The following is a 21,183-nucleotide window of genomic DNA, read 5'->3' on the forward strand; positions in this document are numbered from 1 at the left end:
TAGGAGGCTATGTAGGGGATGATACTGTTTATAGGAGACTATGTGGGGGCTCATGTTGTTTATGGGAGGGTATCCTCCAGGTACTCGGGTTTCCTCTTACACACCAAAAACATATTGATAGGGAGATTAGATTGTGAGCCACAATGGGGACAGTTCCAATAATGTCTGTAACGAGCTGTAGAATTAATGGCGTTATATAAGTGAGTAAAATAAATAAATGAATATGGGAGGCTATGTTTGGGCTCATGCTGTATATGGAAGTCTATATGGGGGTTCATGCTGTATATAGGAGGCTATTTGAGGGCTCATACTGCATATAGGAGGCTATATGAGGGCTCATATTGTATATAGGAGGCTATGTGGGGGATCATACTGTATATAGGAGGTTGCGTGTGTGCTCTTATGGTATGGGCTCATACATTATATAGGGGGCTGTATGTGGGTTTATATGGTATATAGGGGGATGTCAGCATACTTAATTCTGTTTAATATTAAGTGATACAATTAATATTAATATAAAATATTTATAATTAATATGTTAATATTAATATTGAGAAGAATGTATTTCAGCCTATTGGTTTGGCCCTCCACAACAATCTCTCATATGGCCCCTTGGGAAAATGAATTGCCTACCCCTAATCTAAACGATTCAAAATACTTACAGAAATGAAGACTAAAAAAGATCCCACCATTACAAGAAAACAGATCAGGAAGGGACATTCCTTTGAGTTCTTGGTGGAATGTTAGTACAGTAGGATGCTTTCACAGATTTGTGCCATTATATACTGCAATGACCTTGTGTTTGCTTTTCAATAAAAACAAAATAACTTTTTACATGGGAAGACTTAAAAACAAGACACAAACATAGTGTCATTTGTACAATAAACAAGACAAATGGAATACTTTAATTCCAGAAAAAAGATATGATTTTTTTGTAATACATTGATTGCTTGCATGGTGTTCATCTACTGGCTTACACATTGCACAAAGTTCCTAGGGAGTGAGTATCTTTGACAATTTCATCATTGTGCCTTATGCAACAATCCATCAGTCATGAACTGCTGATACTCCTCACTGTAAGCTCTGAGGTAGAGCATTTGACTATACCAAGTATGTGAGCAAAACACTGTATCATCTGTCTCCCTCTGTTTTTTGCTGCATGTGGTTGCATGGAGGCTGCAGGATGACCATCAGCTCACTTTTTCTCACCAGGGCAGCTCTCAATTGATCCTTCATACCTTCTATTTTCATCTCCAGTTGTTTCAATTCCAGCTCCTTTGTGTTGCAGGGTTGTCCATTTTCACATAAACAATCCTTAGTATTTACAGTCTCTAAATTAAAATGCACCCTTTTCTCTTGGCGAATTGGGTTGCGACGCAGATTATTCCATACAGACTGGGTTTCTGAGGCTGATTCTTTCTGGAGGTTGCAGCTGAAGGGAACAAATAATTGTACAATTGTTAGTGGAAATGCTGTACACATCAAGTAGAACACTTTGGGCCCAAATCAAATCTGAAGTTCTTTAAAGTTACTTTCATTTTTTTGTATAATCAATGACTTTTTTGTGCCAAATTCACGGTGAATGTGGTTCATGTAATTTGTGAAAAATTTGTGAAAAATTCTCTATTTTTGTCTTGAACCTTTTTCAGAGCAAAACCATTGCGTGTTCTACAAGGATTGGTCCAAAAGTTTAGGCATACATAAAATCACTACAGGTCCACTGTTGTGAATTTGGATTCTGGGCTCCCCCGGTGGCTACTGGTGGAATTGAACTTGTGACATCATCTTCCCTGTTCACCTGTCCTGATTAGATCTGGGTGTCGCTATATAACCTGGCTTCTCTGTTAGATGCTTGCCGGTCAACAATGTTATCAGAAGCCTCTCTGTGCTTGTTCCTGCTCCCAGACATCTACTAGATAAGTTGGACATTCGTCCATGTTTTGTTTTTGTATTTTGGTTCCAGTTCACAGCTGCAGTTTCGTTACTGTGTCTGGAAAGCTCTTGTTGATCAGGAATTGCCACTCTGGTATTATGAGTTAATGCCAGAGTCCTAAAGTAATTTCTGGATGTGTTTTGTTAGGGTTTTCTACTGACCATGAAAGTATGCTTTCTGTCTTCTGCTATCTAGAAAGCGGACCTCAAATTTGCTAAAACTATTTTCCTGCTGCGTTTGTTGTTTCATCTCATATCACCGCCAATATATGTGGGGGGCCTCTGTCTCCTTTTTGGGCATTTCTCTAGAGGTGAGTCAGGTCTTATATTTCCCTCTGCTAGCATTATTTAGTTCTCCGGCCGGCGCTGGGCATATAGGGATAAAAAGTAGGACATGCTACCTGGCTACTTCTAGATGATGCGGTAGGTTTAGTTCATGGTCAGTATAGTTACATCTTCCAAGAGCTTGTTCCTATTGAGGCTTATGCTAGTTCTCTGGCCATGGAGATCATGACAGTTTGACCGGCCCACTAAAGGGTTAAAATCCTTGGCTGAGAAAGGAGAGAAATAAGAAGTCTGCTGAAAATTTTTTTTTTTTTTTTTTTTTTTTTTTTTCTCTAGTAGTTAGTGTGCTCTTAATTGGATCACTTGCCAGTCTGTCTATGCTGCAGTCTTTCTTTTTTTTCTCTCTCCTTCTAATCTTTGAATGGCTCTATGTTCACCTGTCTATAATGGATCTACAGAGTGTAACTGCAGGTTTGAATAATCTCGTCACGAAAGTACAAAGTTTGCAAGATTTTGTTGTTCATGCTCCGGTATCAGAGCCGAGAATTCCTTTGCCGGAATTCTTCTCAGGGAATAGATCTAGCTTTCAGAATTTTAGAAATAATTGTAAGTTATTTTTGTCCCTGAAATCTCGTTCTGCTGGAGACCCTGCACAGCAGGTTGGGATTGTGATTTCCTTGCTCCGCGGCGACCCTCAAGATTGGGCTTTTGCATTGGCACCAGGGGATCCTGCGTTGCGCAATGTGGATGCGTTTTTTCTGGCCTTGGGCTTGCTGTATGAGGAACCTCATTTGGAACTTCAGGCAGAAAAAACTTTGATGTCCCTATCGCAGGGGCAAGATGAAGCTGAAATTTACTGCCAAAAATTCCGTAAATGGTCTGTGCTTACTCAGTGGAATGAGTGTGCCTTGGCGGCTACTTTCAGAGAGGGTCTTTCTGATGCCATTAAGGATGTTATGGTGGGGTTCCCTGTGCCTGCAAGTCTGAATGAGTCCATGACAATGGCCATTCAGATCGATAGGCGTCTGCGGGAGCGCAAACCAGTGCACCATCTGGCGGTGTCCACTGAGAAGACGCCAGAAAACATGCAGTGTGATAGAATTCTGTCCAGAAGCGAGCGGCAGAATTTTAGACGGAAAAATGGGTTGTGTTTCTATTGTGGGGATTCTACTCATGTTATATCAGCATGCTTTAAGCGTACTAAAAAGCTTGATAAATCCGTTCCCATTGGCACTTTACAGTCTAAATTTATTTTGTCTGTGACCCTGATTTGCTCTTTGTCATCTATTACTACGGACGCCTATATCGACTCTGGCGCCGCTTTGAGTCTTATGGATTGGTCCTTTGCCAATCGTTGTGGGTATGATTTAGAGCCTTTGGAGACTCTTATTCCTCTGAAGGGGATTGACTCCACCCCATTGGCTAATAATAAACCACAATACTGGACACAAGTGACTATGTGTATTAATCCGGATCACCAGGAGACTATTCGTTTTCTGGTGCTGTATAATCTACATGATGATTTGGTGCTGGGATTGCCATGGCTGCAGTCTCACAACCCAGTCCTTGACTGGAGAGCTATGTCTGTGTTGAGCTGGGGATGTAAGGGGACTCATGGGGACGTACCTTTGGTGTCCATTTCATCATCTATTCCCTCTGAAATCCCTGAGTTCCTGTCTGATTATCGTGACGTCTTTGAAGAACCCAAGCTGGGTTCACTACCTCCGCACCGTGAGTGCGATTGTGCTATAGATTTAATTCCGGGTAGTAAATACCCAAAGGGTCGTTTATTTAATCTGTCTGTGCCTGAACATACTGCTATGCGAGAATATATAAAGGAGTCCTTGGAAAAGGGACATATTCGTCCATCGTCATCTCCCTTAGGAGCCGGTTTTTTCTTTGTGTCAAAAAAAGACGGCTCGTTGAGACCATGTATTGATTATCGGCTTTTGAATAAAATCACGGTTAAATATCAATACCCATTGCCGTTGCTGACTGATTTGTTTGCTCGCATAAAGGGGGCCAAGTGGTTCTCTAAGATTGATCTCCGTGGGGCGTATAATTTGGTGCGGATCAGGCAGGGGGATGAGTGGAAAACCGCATTTAATACGCCCGAGGGCCACTTTGAGTATTTGGTGATGCCTTTTGGTCTTTCTAATGCCCCTTCAGTCTTCCAGTCCTTTATGCATGATATTTTCCGCGATTTTTTGGATAAATTTATGATAGTGTATCTGGATGATATTCTGATTTTTTCGGATGATTGGGACTCTCATGTCCGGCAAGTTAAGAGGGTTTTTCAGGTTTTGCGGTCTAATTCTCTGTGTGTCAAGGGTTCTAAGTGCGTTTTTGGGGTTCAGAGAATTTCCTTTTTGGGATATATTTTTTCTCCCTCTTCCATTGAGATGGATCCTGTCAAGGTTCAAGCTATTTGTGATTGGACGCAGCCCTCTTCTCTTAAAAGTCTTCAGAAATTTTTGGGCTTTGCCAACTTTTATCGTCGATTTATTTCTGGTTTTTCGGATGTCGTTAAGCCATTGACCGATTTGACTAGACAGGGTGCTGATGTTGCTAATTGGTCCCCTGATGCTGTGGAGGCCTTTCAGGAGCTTAAGCGCCGTTTTTCTTCTGCCCCTGTGTTGCGTCAGCCTGATGTGACTCTTCCTTTTCAGGTTGAGGTCGACGCTTCTGAGATCGGGGCTGGGGCAGTGTTGTCGCAGAAAAGTTCTGACTGCGCCGTGATGAGGCCTTGTGCCTTCTTTTCCCGTAAATTTTCGCCCGCTGAGCGGAATTATGATGTTGGGAATCGGGAGCTTTTGGCCATGAAGTGGGCGTTTGAGGAGTGGCGCCATTGGCTCGAGGGGGCCAGACATCAGGTGGTGGTATTGACTGACCACAAAAATTTGATCTATCTTGAGACCGCCAGGCGCCTGAATCCTAGACAGGCGCGCTGGTCATTATTTTTCTCTCGGTTTAATTTTGTGGTATCGTACCTACCGGGTTCTAAGAATGTTAAGGCGGATGCCCTTTCTAGGAGTTTTGAGCCTGATTCACCCGGCAACTCTGACCCCACAGGTATTCTTAAGGAGGGAGTTATCTTGTCAGCCGTTTCTCCAGACCTGCGGCGGGCCTTGCAGGAGTTTCAGGCGGATAGACCGGATCGTTGTCCGCCTGATAGGTTGTTTGTTCCTGATGATTGGACCAGTAGAGTCATCTCTGAGGTACATTCTTCTGCATTGGCAGGTCATCCTGGAATTTTTGGTACCAGGGATTTGGTGGCAAGATCCTTCTGGTGGCCTTCCCTGTCACGAGATGTGCGAGGCTTTGTGCAGTCTTGTGACGTTTGTGCTCGGGCCAAGCCTTGTTGTTCTCGGGCTAGTGGATTATTGTTGCCCTTGCCTATTCCTAAGAGGCCTTGGACACACATCTCGATGGATTTTATTTCAGATCTGCCTGTTTCTCAGAAGATGTCTGTCATCTGGGTGGTGTGTGACCGTTTTTCTAAGATGGTCCATTTGGTTCCCCTGCCCAAATTGCCTTCTTCTTCCGAGTTGGTGCCCCTGTTTTTTCAAAATGTTGTTCGTTTGCATGGTATTCCTGAGAATATCGTTTCTGACAGAGGAACCCAATTTGTGTCTAGATTTTGGCGGGCATTCTGTGCTAGGATGGGCATAGATTTGTCTTTTTCGTCTGCTTTTCACCCTCAGACTAATGGCCAGACCGAGCGGACTAATCAGACCCTGGAGACATATCTGAGGTGTTTTGTGTCTGCTGACCAGGATGATTGGGTTGCTTTTTTGCCATTGGCGGAGTTCGCCCTCAATAATCGGGCCAGCTCTGCCACTTTGGTGTCCCCGTTTTTCTGTAATTCGGGGTTCCACCCTCGATTTTCCTCCGGTCAGATGGAATCCTCGGATTGTCCTGGAGTGGATGCGGTGGTGGAGAGATTGCATCATATCTGGGGGCAGGTGATGGACAATTTAAAGTTGTCCCAGGAGAAGACTCAGCTTTTTGCCAACCGTCACCGTCGTGTTGGTCCTCGGCTTTGTGTTGGAGATTTGGTGTGGTTGTCTTCTCGTTTTGTCCCTATGAGGGTCTCATCTCCTAAGTTTAAGCCTCGGTTCATCGGTCCGTATAAAATATTGGAGATTCTTAACCCTGTTTCCTTCCGTTTGGACCTCCCTGCATCCTTTTCTATTCATAACGTTTTTCATCGGTCGTTATTGCGCAGGTATGAGGCACCGATTGTGCCTTCCGTTGAGCCTCCTGCTCCGGTGTTGGTTGAGGGTGAGTTGGAGTACGTTGTGGAAAAAATCCTAGACTCCCGTGTTTCCAGACGGAGACTCCAGTATCTGGTCAAGTGGAAGGGATACGGCCAGGAGGACAATTCTTGGGTCACTGCATCTGATGTTCATGCCTCTGATCTGGTTCGTGCCTTTCATAGGGCCCATCCTGATCGCCCTGGTGGTTCTGGTGAGGGTTCGGTGCCCCCTCCTTGAGGGGGGGGTACTGTTGTGAATTTGGATTCTGGGCTCCCCCGGTGGCTACTGGTGGAATTGAACTTGTGACATCATCTTCCCTGTTCACCTGTCCTGATTAGATCTGGGTGTCGCTATATAACCTGGCTTCTCTGTTAGATGCTTGCCGGTCAACAATGTTATCAGAAGCCTCTCTGTGCTTGTTCCTGCTCCCAGACATCTACTAGATAAGTTGGACATTCGTCCATGTTTTGTTTTTGTATTTTGGTTCCAGTTCACAGCTGCAGTTTCGTTACTGTGTCTGGAAAGCTCTTGTTGATCAGGAATTGCCACTCTGGTATTATGAGTTAATGCCAGAGTCCTAAAGTAATTTCTGGATGTGTTTTGTTAGGGTTTTCTACTGACCATGAAAGTATGCTTTCTGTCTTCTGCTATCTAGAAAGCGGACCTCAAATTTGCTAAAACTATTTTCCTGCTGCGTTTGTTGTTTCATCTCATATCACCGCCAATATATGTGGGGGGCCTCTGTCTCCTTTTTGGGCATTTCTCTAGAGGTGAGTCAGGTCTTATATTTCCCTCTGCTAGCATTATTTAGTTCTCCGGCCGGCGCTGGGCATATAGGGATAAAAAGTAGGACATGCTACCTGGCTACTTCTAGATGATGCGGTAGGTTTAGTTCATGGTCAGTATAGTTACATCTTCCAAGAGCTTGTTCCTATTGAGGCTTATGCTAGTTCTCTGGCCATGGAGATCATGACAGTCCACATTTGCAACAAATTCTAGGACTTTTCAAAAAGTCACAAATGATGAACCAGGTGAAAAGATCTGGAAACAAGATTCATCAAGCATGCCGGAGTTTTGTATACTACAAATGCAACTCCAATCACTGGTGTGCACCATGCCAGAAATGCTATTGCCGTCACTCAGAAGAGGCGCTAAATTCATTAAGTGGTGTGCTCCTCTTATTGAATTCGGCACTCTGTACATCAGATAGATTGATGTGCACTATGCCAGTCTTGATGAATTTGCCCCATAGAGTATATTAAATACCACACCAAAAACGATTTTTTCCATTTGATTATGGTGGACTGAAAGGTATTTTGGAGTCCAAGACTGCATATCTTCATCTAATTAAAAGCTTTCACTGTTGCAATATACTCATCAGATGCCAAGTATCATGGCACAAAATCATTGCTGAAATTGGCAAGAATGCTTGCTTTATCTGTAAGCACAGTACAGTAGACCTGTGGCCATAGAAATGCTATGGAAAGGAAAATGAACACATTTACCAAGCAGCAACACATCTCTTTATGTAAAGTTATTTATTATTATTTAAGGGCCTTCGGTTCTATCTTGAGCTATGGAGACTTGATGGATGAACGCTCTGTAGGAAGATCGATCTTGTGCCAGCCTAGATAGGTCCACTAGGGTCTTCTCTGTTGTTATCTGGATTGTATCAAACCATTAGGTTGTTGTCTTCCTCTTCGTCTTGTTCCTTCTATTCTTTCAACCATGATGTCCTTTTCCATTGATTGCTCTCTTCATATGATGTGTCCAAAGAAGGCAAATCATAGCATGTTTATTCTTGTTTGAGTGAGATGTCTGCTTGATTTGTTTCAAAATTGATTTACTTGTTCTTCTTGCCATCCATGGTATTGTTAAAGGGAACCTGTCAACCCCAAAATCGATGGTGAGGTAAGCTCACCGTCATCAGGGGCTTATCTACAGCATTCTGTAATGCTGTAGATAAGCCGCCGATGTTACCTGAAAGAGGAGAAAAAGACATTAGATTATACTCACCCAGGGGCGGTCCCGCTCCGATCGGCATCACAGGTCCGGTATAGCGCCTCCCATCTTCATTCCATGATGTCCTCTTCTGGTCTTCACGCCGCGGCTCCGGCGCAGGCGTACTTTGTCTGCCCTGTTAAGAGCAGAGCAAAGTACTGCAGTGCGCAGGCGCTGGAAAGGTCAGAGAGGCCGGAGCCGCGGCGTGAAGACCAGAAGAGGACATCATGGAATGAAGATAGGAGGCGCCGGAGCGGACCTGAGACACCCATCGGACCGGACCACAGCGCGACTGCCCCTGGGTGAGTACAATATAACCTCTTTTTCTCCTCTTTCAGGTAACATCGGGGGCTTATCTACAGCATTACAGAATGCTGTAGATAAGCCCCTGATGATGGTGAGCTTACCTCATCATCGATTTTGGGGGTGACAGGTTCCAGCATCATATTTAGAAGGCGACGATTCTTATTCTGTCTTGCTTTTTTATCGTACAGCTTTCGCTTCCTTATATTACCTCAGAAAAGACCAAACTATGTACGAGCTGTGTCTTCCTCACTAATGAAATGTTCCTTGAATTGAAGACTATGTCCACTGACTTCATTGTTTGTTTGCCTATAGCTATTCTCATATTGACTTCCGGTGTTATCAATGCATCTTGAGTTATCATCGATTTCAGTAGTTTGAAGTTCTTTACAACTTCCAGTGCATCGCTGTCCATCTCAAATCTGTTCCGGTCATACCTGGCAATAGTCAATATCTTTGTCTTCTTTATGGTGAGTAGCAGTCCCATGTTCGAGCTTTCCATCTTGATACTCCATAATAAGTCCTTCATCCCATCTACGCTTGTTGCTATTAATGTTGTATCGTCTACATATTTAAGAATGTTGATGATTCGTCCAGCAATTTTGATTCCTTCTTTTTGGCAAGACCAGGCTTCCTGAAAATAGCTTCTACATATAAACAGAAGAGAAATGGTGACAGGATGCAGCCTTGTCTGATGCCTCTCTCTGCTTTGAAAATTGCTGTGTTGCAGTGTTCCGTTCAGACTGTTGCTTCTTGGCCTATATAAAAGTTACTTATGAGACTGATCAGATGATTTAGTACTCCCATATCTTTCATGGTATTCCAAAGTTTCTGGTAATCAACACAGTTGAGGGCTTTGCAGTAGCCGATGTAGCAAATATAAATCTTCTTGTTGTATCCTTTGGCCTTTTCCATTATCCATCTGATGTTAACAATCTCATTCCTTGCTTCTCTTTCCTTTCTGAATCTTGTCTGCTACTCTGGCAGCTCTTTGTCACAGTAAGGCTAGGTTCACATTGCGTTAAAGCAGCCCGTTCAATACATTCGTTAAACAGGCTGCGTTAACGCAAGTGCCGACATGTCATATCACTAGCGCAGATAGAGCATCTGCTAGCAGTGACAGACCCGGAAACGCTGCAGCCCGCGTCCCAGGGTCCGTCACTCAATGATGGCACATCGCTAGTGCACGCCCATTTTGGGCGTGCGCTAGCGATGCGCTCGAAATAGAGCTCAATGGCAGCGTTAACGGACTGTTACACCGCATTATGCCGCGGTGTAACGCAGTCCATCTAACAGACTTTTAAAATGTAATGTGAACCCAGCCTAAGGCTGTAACTGTATTTGTAGGCTTTTAAGTAGTATTTTGCTGGCATGAGGTAAGAGCGCAATAGCCCAATAGTTTCGACAATCGGTAGCATCTCCCTTCTTCATAGTAGGCCATTCAATTGGGCCATTCACCAGTTATGCATTTCTGTTGACATACAGTGGGTATGGAAAGTATTCATAACCCTTTAAATTTTTCACTCTTTGTTTCATTGCAGCCATTTGGTAAATTCAAAAAAGTTCATTTTTTCTCATTAATGTACACACTGCACCCCATCTTGACTGAAAAAAAACAGAAATGTAATTTTTGCAAATTTATTAAAAAAGAAAAACTGATATATCACATGGTAATAAGTATTAAGACCCTTTGCTCAGTATTGAGTAGAAGCTCCCTTTTAAGCTAGTACAGCCATAAGTCTTCTTGGGAATGATGCAACAAGTTTTTCACACCTGGACTTGGGGATCCTCTGCCATTCTTCCTTGCAGATCCTTTCCAGTTCTGTCAGGTTAGATGGTAAACGTTGGTGGACAGCCATTTTCAGGTCTCTCCAGAGATGCCCAAATGGGTTTAGGTCAGGGCTCTAGCTGGGCCAGTCAAGAATGGTCACAGAGTTGTTCTGAAGCCACTACTTTGTTATTTTAGCTGTGTGCTTAGGGTCATTGTATTGTTGGAAGGTGAACCTTCGGCCAAAGTCTGAGGTCCCGGGCACTCTGGAAGGATTTTTCATCCAGGATATCTCTGTACCTGGCCACATTCATGTTTTCTTCAATGACAACCAGTCATCCTGTCCCTGCAGCTGAAGAACACCCCCATAGCATGATGCTGTCACCACCATGTTTTACTGTTGGGATTGTATTGGGCAGGTGATGAGCAGTGCCTGGTTTTCTCCACACCTACCTCTTAGAATTATCACCAAAAAGGTCTATCTTCATCTCATCAGACCAGAGAATCTTATTTCTCCTAGTCTGGGAGTCCTTCATGTGTTTTTTTTAGAAAACTCTATGCGGGCTTTCATATGTCTTGCACTGAGGAGAGGCTTCCGTTGGGCCACTCTGCCATAAAGGCTTGACTGGTGGAGGGTTGCAGTGATAGTTGACTTTGTGGAACTTTCTCCCATCTCCCTACTGCCTCTCTGGAGCTCAGCCACAGTAATATTGAGGTTCTTCATTACCTCTCTCACCAAGGCTCTTCTCCCATGATTGTTCAGTTTGGCAGGATGGCCATGTCTAAGAAGACTTCTGGTGGTTCCAAACTTCTTCCATTTAAAGATTATGGAGGCCACTGTGCTCTTAGGAACCTTAAGTACTGCAGAAATTCTGTTGTAACCTTGGCCAGATCTGTGCCTTGCCACAATTTTGTCTCTGAGCTCCTTGGCCAGTTCCTTTGACCTCAGGATTCTCAATTGGTCTGATATGCACTGTGAGCTGTGAGGTCTTAGGTGTGTGCCTTTCCAAATCAAGTCCTATCAGTTTAGTTGATGATGTCGAGTTTGTCTTGGCTCATGGTTCGTACATTCCAAGTTCTGAACTGTATGATATCTCTACTGCTTTTGATTTTCCATTTTGAACAAGTGATATCAGCACCAAGACGTCCTTGAGGCTTTGATCCTGGCGCATCATGTGCATTATCCATACTCAGGGCAACCACTTGCTCAGTAGCTTGTTGAGTGCCTTCCAACCTAGGGGTGCATCTTCCAGCACTATATCGAATTCCATTAGTTGTACTCTCCAACATGTTTTCTTAGCATATTACAAAATTAGATTGTCAGGCCTTTCTTCTGCGCAGTAATTTGGTACTTGTAAAGGAGCCACACTGAATCGCCTTTGCACACGTGGTAAAAATTGTTGGTACTCCTCATTTAATGACAGAAAAACCTACAATGGTCACAGAAATAACTTGAATTTGACAAAAAGTAATAATAAATTAAAAATCTATAAAAAATTAACAAATGAAAGTCAGATATTGCTTTTCAACCATGCTTCTACAGAAATAAAAAAAAATAAAACTCATGAAATAGGCCTGGACAGAAATGATGGTACCCCTGAAAATAATATGACAAAAGGGACATGTTAGATCAAGATGTGTTCACTAACTAGCATCACAGGTGTCTACAATTTTGGAATCAGTGAGTGGGCCTGTATATAGGGCTACAGATACTCATTGTGCTGTTTGGTGATATGATATGTATCACACTCAACATGGACCAGAGGAAGCGAAGGAAAGAGTTGTCTCAGTATATTAGAAAGATAATTGTTTACATGTTTAGAAAACATGTTAATGGTAAAAAGTTATAAGACCATCTCCAAGCAGCTTGATGTTCCTGTGACTACAGTGGCACATATTATTCAGACATTTAAGATCCATGGGACTGTAGCCATCTTTCCTGGACGTAGGAAGGAGGAAAATTCATGACAAATCAAAGAGACGGATAATACGAATGGTAACAAAAGAGCCCAGAAAAACTTCTAAACAGATTAAAGGTGAACTTCAAGCTTAAGGAACATCAGTGTCAGATTGCAACATCGGTTGTTGTCTGAGCCAAAGTGGACTTCATGGGAGACGACCAAGGAGGACACCATTGTTGAAAAAAAGTCATAAAAAAGCCAGACTGGAACTTGTCAAACTTTATGTTGACAAGCTACAAAGCTTCTGGGAGAATGTCCTATGGACAGATGAGACAAAATGGAACTTTTTGGCAAGGCACATCAGCTCTGTGTTCACAGACGGAAAAATGAAGCATATCAAGAAAAGAACACTGTCCCTACTGTGAAAAATGGAGAAGGCTCTGTTATGTTCTGGGGCTACTTTGCTGCATTTGGCACAGGGTGTCTAGAATCTGTGCAGGGTACAATGAAATCTCAAGACTATCAAGGGATTCTAGAGAGAAAAGTGCTGCCCAGTGTTAGAAAGCTTGGTCTCAGTCGCAGGTCATGTGTCTTGCAAAAGCATAATGACCCAAAACACAGAGCTAAAAACACCCAAGAATGGCTAAAAGGAAAGCATTGGACTATTCTGAAGTGGCCTTCTATGAGCTCTGACCTAAATCCTATTGAGCATCTTTGGAAAGAGCTGAAACATGCCGTCTGCAAAAGGCAACCTTCAAACAAGAGACAACTGGAGCAGATTGTTCTTGAGGAGAGGGCCAAAATACCTGTCGAGCAGTGCAGAAGTTTCCTTGACAGTTACAGGAATTGTTTGATTGCAGTGATTGCCTCAAGAGGTTGTGCAACAAAATATTAAGTTAAAGGTAGCATCATTTCTGTCCATGCCTATTTCATGAGTTTTATTTTTTTAATTAAATCTTTGGATGCTTGGTTGAAAGGTCTGAATTTCATTTGTCCATTTTCAATTTTTATTTTATTTATTATTACTTTTGTCAGATTCAAGTTATTTCTGTGACCATTGTGGGTGTTTCTGTCATTAAACGAGGGGTACCAACTATTTTGACCACGTGTGTATTGCTCATGAGTCATTACAGTATGGGTCCCTAAATATTGCTTCATACAGAATAATGGGCCCCATATAATGTTCCATACAGTTTAATGGGCCCATATACTGCTAATAATATATAAAATAGGGAATACCAATCCAATAATTACTTGTAATAGCAAGGTAATAGTGTTACTAGATAAAAAATAACTTTTAATATATCTCTTAAAAGAGGTTAAACCTCAAACAACACCAAAAAAAAAAGAAAAAACATACAATTTATGCACAAAGTATAAGATATTTTTTATACATATAAAGAAGGGTATAAACAGGAATGGTCTCACCAAAATCCAAGGACCTTCCTTACAGCGTTATTCCATGCGTCCGATGCATAGGATTCAGGGGAAGGACTCTCAACGAATCCTACTTACCACCCCTTTTTTGTAATGCAAAAGGACCCCATGGGAAGCCTCCTTTATAAGTCAGCCTCCTTTATAAGTCAATCTCCCGACGCGTTTCTTTTGGACTCTATCATCAGGGGAGAAGCCGAATATGACGAAAAGACCGTGTGACGCCGTATCATATAAAATAAAGGACATGTGCACGGTGTTTCGGGTCCTCCAGTGTGAAGTGCGATGACTGGCACACACACGGTCTTTTCGTCATATCTTATACTTTGTGCATAAATTGTATGTTGGGCACAAAACAACTGTATAAAGTCTTTTTGGAAGGGTATTTATTGTTATGGTGAAATATCTCTGAGAAAATGAGTTTCACCTTGCTATAAAAACTGCAGCGCTGAGCAGGAGCGTCTGGCAGTATACGGATATTGTGTGTGGTTTGTTGTTTTTTTCTTTTTTTTTGGTGTTTGAGGTTTAACCTCTTTTAAGAGATATATTAAAAGTTATTTTTTATCTAGTAACACTATTACCTTGCTATTACAAGCCCATATACTGCTCCATACAGAATAATGAGCTCCATATATTGCTGCTCCACACTGTATAATGGGCCCCATTTAATGCTCCATACATTATGAAGGGCCCCATATAATGCTCCATACAGTATAATGGCCACATATAATGCTACATACATCATATATGATCCCATATAGTGCTCCATATAGTATATAATGGCTCTAAATAATGTCCATACAGTATAATAGCCCCATATATTGCTCCATACAGCATATTGGCCCCATAAATTGCTCCATACAGTATGATGACCGCATACATTGCTACATACAGTATATAATGGCTCCATATAGTGCGCCATACAGTATAATGGGCCCCATATAATGTTCCATACAGTATAATGGCCCCATATATTGCTCCATACAGTATAACGTTCCCATAATGTGCTCCATACATAAAAAAATACTCACCTTTCTTGTTCCCCTCTGCTCCAGTCTCTTCAACGTCTTCTGACTCTCTGCACTGCTCAGCTCAGAGGGCATGCTGTACTGACGTCATTACGTCCTCTGCCCTGAGACGTGATAAAGAGTCAGAAGATGCTGAATAGACTGGAGCAGTGGGGAATGGGGAGAGGTGAATATTTGAGGGGGAATGGTGCCAGCACTAGCACCAGGCTCTCCTGACTCACAGGCCCCATAGCCTGCTAGTGTCCCAATGGCAAGTGGGCCCCCGTTTGTCCAGGGCCCCAACACTTGCCCGGGTGCGCAGGGTGGTGACATTGGCTCAGGCATTGTGGCTGCGGCCGGGTACTGCACATCCAGCCCTATTGATTTAACCTCTTCACATTGAGGCCAATTTCCGCTTTTGAGTTTTGATTTTTCCTCCACTTCTTCCTAGAGCCATAATTCTATTGAGATGACGGAGCTGTGCTGTGCAGCTCCGTAACTTGTTAGTTCAGGCCGCTGCCGACACTGAGAATAGATAATTGGTGGGGGTGCCGATGTCGCACCCACACTGATCAGACACTAATTTTCTATCCTAAGGATAAGTCATCAATGTGGTGGACACCCTCTTTAACACCTTCATTAAAAATCATATCATGTCTATTTGACATGATGAAACCACTGTGACACTACCAGTTGCAATAGAGCATTACAGGAATAAGTACTTTTGAATTTAGTTGAGTGTGACTATTAATTTTCCTCTCTATCTAGAGATACAATAGATAAAAACGTACCGTTTGTCAGGTTTTGGGACCTTCACATCTTGGTCTTCACTAGCCATGTTCAAAGCCCAATGTATTTTCTGTGAATAAGAACAATAAATACATCATTGCACAGAAAGGTGTAGTTTTTTTTCTAAAGATTTTATTTTATTGCTAAGATATCCACCAACCTTGCGCCACAACACTATCATAACACAAAAAGTATAGATACCATTTTTTAATTATATTAATCCCTTCATTCAGAAGACTCTGTGAAGAGCAGAACAAAAATGGTTACCTCAATGAACCATTTTAAAAAGAATTTGTGATAAATATTGACCTGTCCATTCAAGGACATTTTAGTTATAGTATGAAATCCTGTTTTTCTTGTCTGTGGAATTGCCTTTGTACTGTTTGTTGTGAAACTGCCGCCCACGAAACTGTTTTTTCTTTCTTTCCTGTTTTGTCTTTTTGTTTAAACATGCAAAACTTGTATAACCACTGAACCTACCGATACAACTATATAAAGAAGGGATAGCACCTTGAAGGCAGGCGTGCTTCAGAGACTTCCCAGTGATACACTATACAAGACGTGTCTTGTGTATTATTTCTGGTGATTCCCCACTTCCAAAGGCTGCTCCGACTGAGTGTGATCCTGACATTTCCTGGCGCCTGAACAGGGACCCGAGGTCTGTGTATTCCTTCAAGAACACCGGCAGAATACGAACGAAAAGAGAATCTGGGATAATGGACGGCAGATGAACAAAAACCTGGCCAGGTAAGAGACACTGTTAGATCTCTTATATCTGCCCTGCACTGTCCGTAAGATTTTCTGTGTCGTGTTCTTTAGCGGGTAGTTCTAGTAGAGGAGGATACCTATAGCTCGGGTTCTTGAACTATTTAGGAATTGATCACCTCACGGAGTACGGCATTGAATGAGAGTGAATGTGAATAAAAGGTGTGTGGAAGTTGGGAATAGCCCTATAAGCCGCCCAGGGTGTTGAAACAGAAGAAGTGACTGTCCCACTGGGCAACGTGGTTGCGTCCTTTCAGGGAGACCTCCGCTCCTATGGTTCAATCTCTGACCCTGTCTTTGACAAAAACCTGGTGACGGATAAGTGTATGATAGTATGAGCCCAGGACAGATAAATTAGCCTGGGACAAGAATACGTTGTGTATGATAGTATGAGCCCAGGACAGATAAATTAGCCTGGGACAAGATACGTTGTATGTTCTTTTTCTTTTTCTGTCTGGTTGCATTTGTGTTGTTTGCTATAGGTGTAGGAATCAGGATTTTCTTACATCAACACAGTTTAAACATCCTAGCTCCTTAGGAAGAAGGTAACGAGGTATTCTCATACCTAAACGCCACCTAGGGCAAGAAAAGACATCCTAGCTCCTTAGGAAGAAGGTAACGAGGTATTCTCATACCCAAACGCCACCTAGGGCAAGAAAGCTCAGGATAAGAAAATGGGGAATAAGCAAACAAAGTCGGAACCAGAAGAATTAGATATCTATACTATCATAAAGGAGAGAAGTGGTGAAGATGCCACTAAGGGGCTGAGAAAGATTTTTAGTAAGTTTGGAGTTACTAGGGCAGAAGCTTTTAGTAGAAAACTATGGGAAGGAATTCAGGAAAGAAAAAAAGGCATAATCAGAGACAAGAAATGGATAGATCAGATCCAAGCATTGATTGATGTCTCTAGGGTAGCAGAAAATGAGGGATGGACATATAATCAACAGAGTAAAAAGTGGTGTATTAGACCCGCAGGCTGTGGAGAAAAACAAAATGTGGAATCTAAAAATACCCCACCCCCATACCTTAACCCACATGCCCCATCTTTTCTCCAAACACCACCTCAAAGTTTAGCCGGACCAGGAGGATGGGTATGTCCGCACTGTGGACAACAAAATCCAGACTGGAGAAATGATTGCCTAGTCTGTGGTACACCTAGACATGGCGCTGTACTTGCCCCTGTTAGGGTAGTACCAAGACCCTTTAGGGAACCTGGTGCTGACGGAGTAATGGGAACTAGATACCACCAAACTCGACAATATTTCCCTTGGTCCCCCGCTGAAGGCATGTCTCTCTTGCATAACGCACCAGATCCCACCCAGTGTCCAGTTAGATTTGCACAATATATACAGCAAATTATGCAGACTCACGCAGGAGTTTGGGCAGATGGAGAAGAATTATGTAGAATGAAAATGACTCCTGGACTCTTCCAGGAGCTATTAGCAAATCTACAGGTACATAGGCCCCAAGCAGGAGATGGTGCCTTACAAACGATAGAATCAGGTACGCAATTTGTAGATCACTTAATGGTTTTCATGAGGGAGAGACAGAGGCAGAGAGGAACAACGGGAGTGGTGGCTCAGAAATCTGGACAATCAGTAGACGAATATTATCTAAGTGTAGAAAATAATTTCAGAGATGAAGGCATGGATCTAACCGCTCCAGGAATGATGAGGTTAGTTACAAAAACCTTTATAGATGGATTGTCTCCAAAAGTGAAGGAAAAGCTTAAGGCCGCAACCCCTGATTGGAGAACCTTGGAAGACCCACACCTGGCTAGACAGAAAGCTGTAGGGATAGAAATGGACTTAAGAGAAAATTCTAAGCCAGTAAGAATTGCACAGGCTAATACTGGCTCTGCTAATCAAAAGTTTACTTGTCATTACTGTAAGAAGCCAGGACATTTCCAAAGGGAATGTAGGAAGAGAAAAGCAGATATAGATTCAGGAACCTTTGTACCCAAAAATAGGATAAATAACCCAGCGCCTGATCAAACAGACAGCTCAGAATGACTGAAAGTTATGCAGGTCTCTCTTCCTTCTAGAAGACCAATAATACAAGTTGAGGTTGAGGGTAAAAATGTACCTTTTCTGATAGATACGGGAGCAACATCCTCCATTTTAAATCAGGACTTTTTACCATATCCTGACAATATATCCTCAAAGGTTACATATGCAGAAGGGTATGATGGTAAAATTCAGGCGTTGCCCTTTACAAAACCTTTAAATGTGAGCTTTGGCCCTAAAACTTTTGTATCCAAATTTTTATTTGCTAAAGGTGCACCTACCTGCTTGTTGGGTACTGATGTCTTAAGTAAAATGCATGCAAACATCCATTTTAGAGAAGATGGCACAGTTATGCTGACCATCCCTGAAGATGCAGAAACTCTGGACACCGCTTAACATAATTAAGCAATATACTATCCCATCATGATACTTATTATTTCATGTTTCTGCTGCTAGCACTCACCATCTTGTTGCTATATTTGTACTCGCATACTACTATGCATTTATCTAAGCATCTGTCCGACATTATGAAGGATCATATTTTCGGGAGAGGAATAGGAGGAAAAGGCAGAAACAAAAAATTATTATTGATACTCGATACCCATCTAGTATACATGATAATAATAATTTAATCTTTACGAGGTACTATTTGGGATCCTATTGTTCATAAAAATATCGACATGTCGACCTTATCATTGAGTCCAGCCGGACCCATAGCCCCTGTCTGTATGATCCAGGAGGCCTCTCGCCTCAATAGTATATTATTCTGGTCCCCCCCTCTTTTGGGTAATCTGACCTGTTCAATACCAGCAAAGGTCAGAATTCCTGAATTACTATCATGGGCATCTCGGACATGATCAATTAGTCTCGGTGACCCTTTCCCAGTAATGACCGACCTACAATGTTCTCTAATACGAATATACAGGCATCTTATCGTTTTGCCGATATAATAGCGCCCGCATGGACACCAGAGGACATAAACTACGTACTTTGTCTGACATGTGATCAAATCTTTAACCTCATGTTGGATTGAGAACCCGTAGAAGCACCTGGTCGGTGCGAAACGGCCGTCGTTCGGCTCCCTCACATATCCTGTAACACACACCCCCGTGCCGTGAAGATGGATATTTAATAAAGTCACCTGCAAGAGATCGGTGAGTGCGGCCCTTATTTTCTCTATCTTTTCATTGTGAAAGCAATTTTCTGGCCGAAGCACCCGAGATCAGAGACGTACCAGCTGGCTGTCAGCAGGAGTTCACACTGTGGAGCTCTGCCCGTGTGAGTGGGCGGTGCGGGTTACTGTCCTCTGTTTACACTTTGACTGAAATGCATGATTGTGTACAATTAATGGAACAAGAGACTCAGGGCTTATGTAATGTACGTGACAAGCCACTCTGTAATGCTACATTTGAACTTTTCATAGATGGCAGTAGATATGCAGATATGAATGGACAATTTCATACAGGTTATGCGGTAGTAACTCAGCATGAAGTGCTGAAAGCAGAACCTCTCCCTGCTAATCAGTCTGCACAAGAAGCAGAACTTACGGCATTGGTTGAAGCTCTAAAAATAGCCAAAGATCAGACAGCAAACATATACACTGATTCTAGATATGCACATGGCATTATTTTCGATTTTGGCGTAATATGGAGAGCCAGAGGTTATATGACTGCTTCAGGCCAACCTGTTAAACATGCCTCCCTCATTAGACAGATTCTGGAGGCAGCACAAGAAACTAAAGAAATAGCGGTGATAAAGGTAGCTGCACATGTGAGACTCGACACCGAGGAAGCCAGGGGTAACGATAAAGCCGACAAGCCAGCAAAACAGGCAGCACGTAAACCCTTACATCATGCCCACACACTAGATAGCTCTGAACATGATGAGGAGAGATTGAAGGAAGCTCAGAAACAGGTAGACGACGAAGAACGAGGGCAGTGGCAGAAAAAAGGGGCAGAAGATCAGCAAGGATTATGGAAAAAAGGAACTTTGTTGTGTTTACCCAGAGCCTGGTACCCCGCAGTGGCAAGTGACCTCCACCTACCCACGCATGTGTCGGCAAATGGTATGACGCTCAAGGTAAAAGAAAGGTGGTTGGCTCCAGGCTTTGGTAATTTTGCTCGGAACATGTGTGCTGCATGCGCTATATGCCTGGCACACAATCCAGGTCAGACCATTAAAACCCCAACCAAGCATCATGTAAGACCACTGTATCCCTTTCAAAGACTCCAGATCGACTACATCCAACTTCCTAGGTACAATGGATACGAATATGTGCTTGTGTGTGTGGACATGTTCTCAGGGTGGCCAGAGGCTTATCCAGTTCGTAAAGCCTCAGCAAAAACTACTGCCATTAAAATAGCACATGAACTGATACCCCGTTACGGCATGCCTGAGGTGATCGAGTCAGATAGGGGTACCCATGTTACTGGGGAAATATTCCAGAATGTTATGAAAATGTTGGGAGTAGAAAACCAGTTTCACACTCCGTATCACTCACAGAGTTCAGATAAAGTGGAAAGATTAAATGGAACAATAAAATTAAAAATCCAGAAGGCCATGGCAGAAACAGGAAAGCCTTGGACCGAGTGTCTACCACTTGCCCTGTATTCCATCCGAAACGCCCCAAGGGGGAAGGCTAAGCTGTCACCACATGAGATTCTTTTTGGTAGAGCAGCAAATTTGGGTTGTTATTTTCCACAACAACTGATGTTGAATACTGAGACTTTAACT

At 42.7% G+C, this 21,183-nt stretch overlaps 1 protein-coding gene across 1 annotated transcript in view; it reads right to left on the bottom strand.

The window, feature by feature from the left end:
- Nucleotides 1-959: 959 nt before the first annotated feature.
- GRIN3B (glutamate ionotropic receptor NMDA type subunit 3B) overlaps nucleotides 960-21,183 on the bottom strand; it is a 166,888-nt gene continuing 146,664 nt past the window's right edge. Inside the window, exons 8-9 of the mRNA XM_077253166.1 lie at nucleotides 15,682-15,749; nucleotides 960-1,432 (exon numbers count right to left, since the gene is read on the bottom strand). Coding sequence (XP_077109281.1) covers nucleotides 1,132-1,432; nucleotides 15,682-15,749 — 369 coding nt within the window. The 3' untranslated portion in view covers nucleotides 960-1,131. The remainder of the gene's footprint in view (nucleotides 1,433-15,681; nucleotides 15,750-21,183) is intronic.

This window comes from Ranitomeya variabilis, chromosome 1 (genome assembly GCF_051348905.1).
Source record: "Ranitomeya variabilis isolate aRanVar5 chromosome 1, aRanVar5.hap1, whole genome shotgun sequence".
NCBI lineage: Eukaryota > Metazoa > Chordata > Amphibia > Anura > Dendrobatidae > Ranitomeya > Ranitomeya variabilis.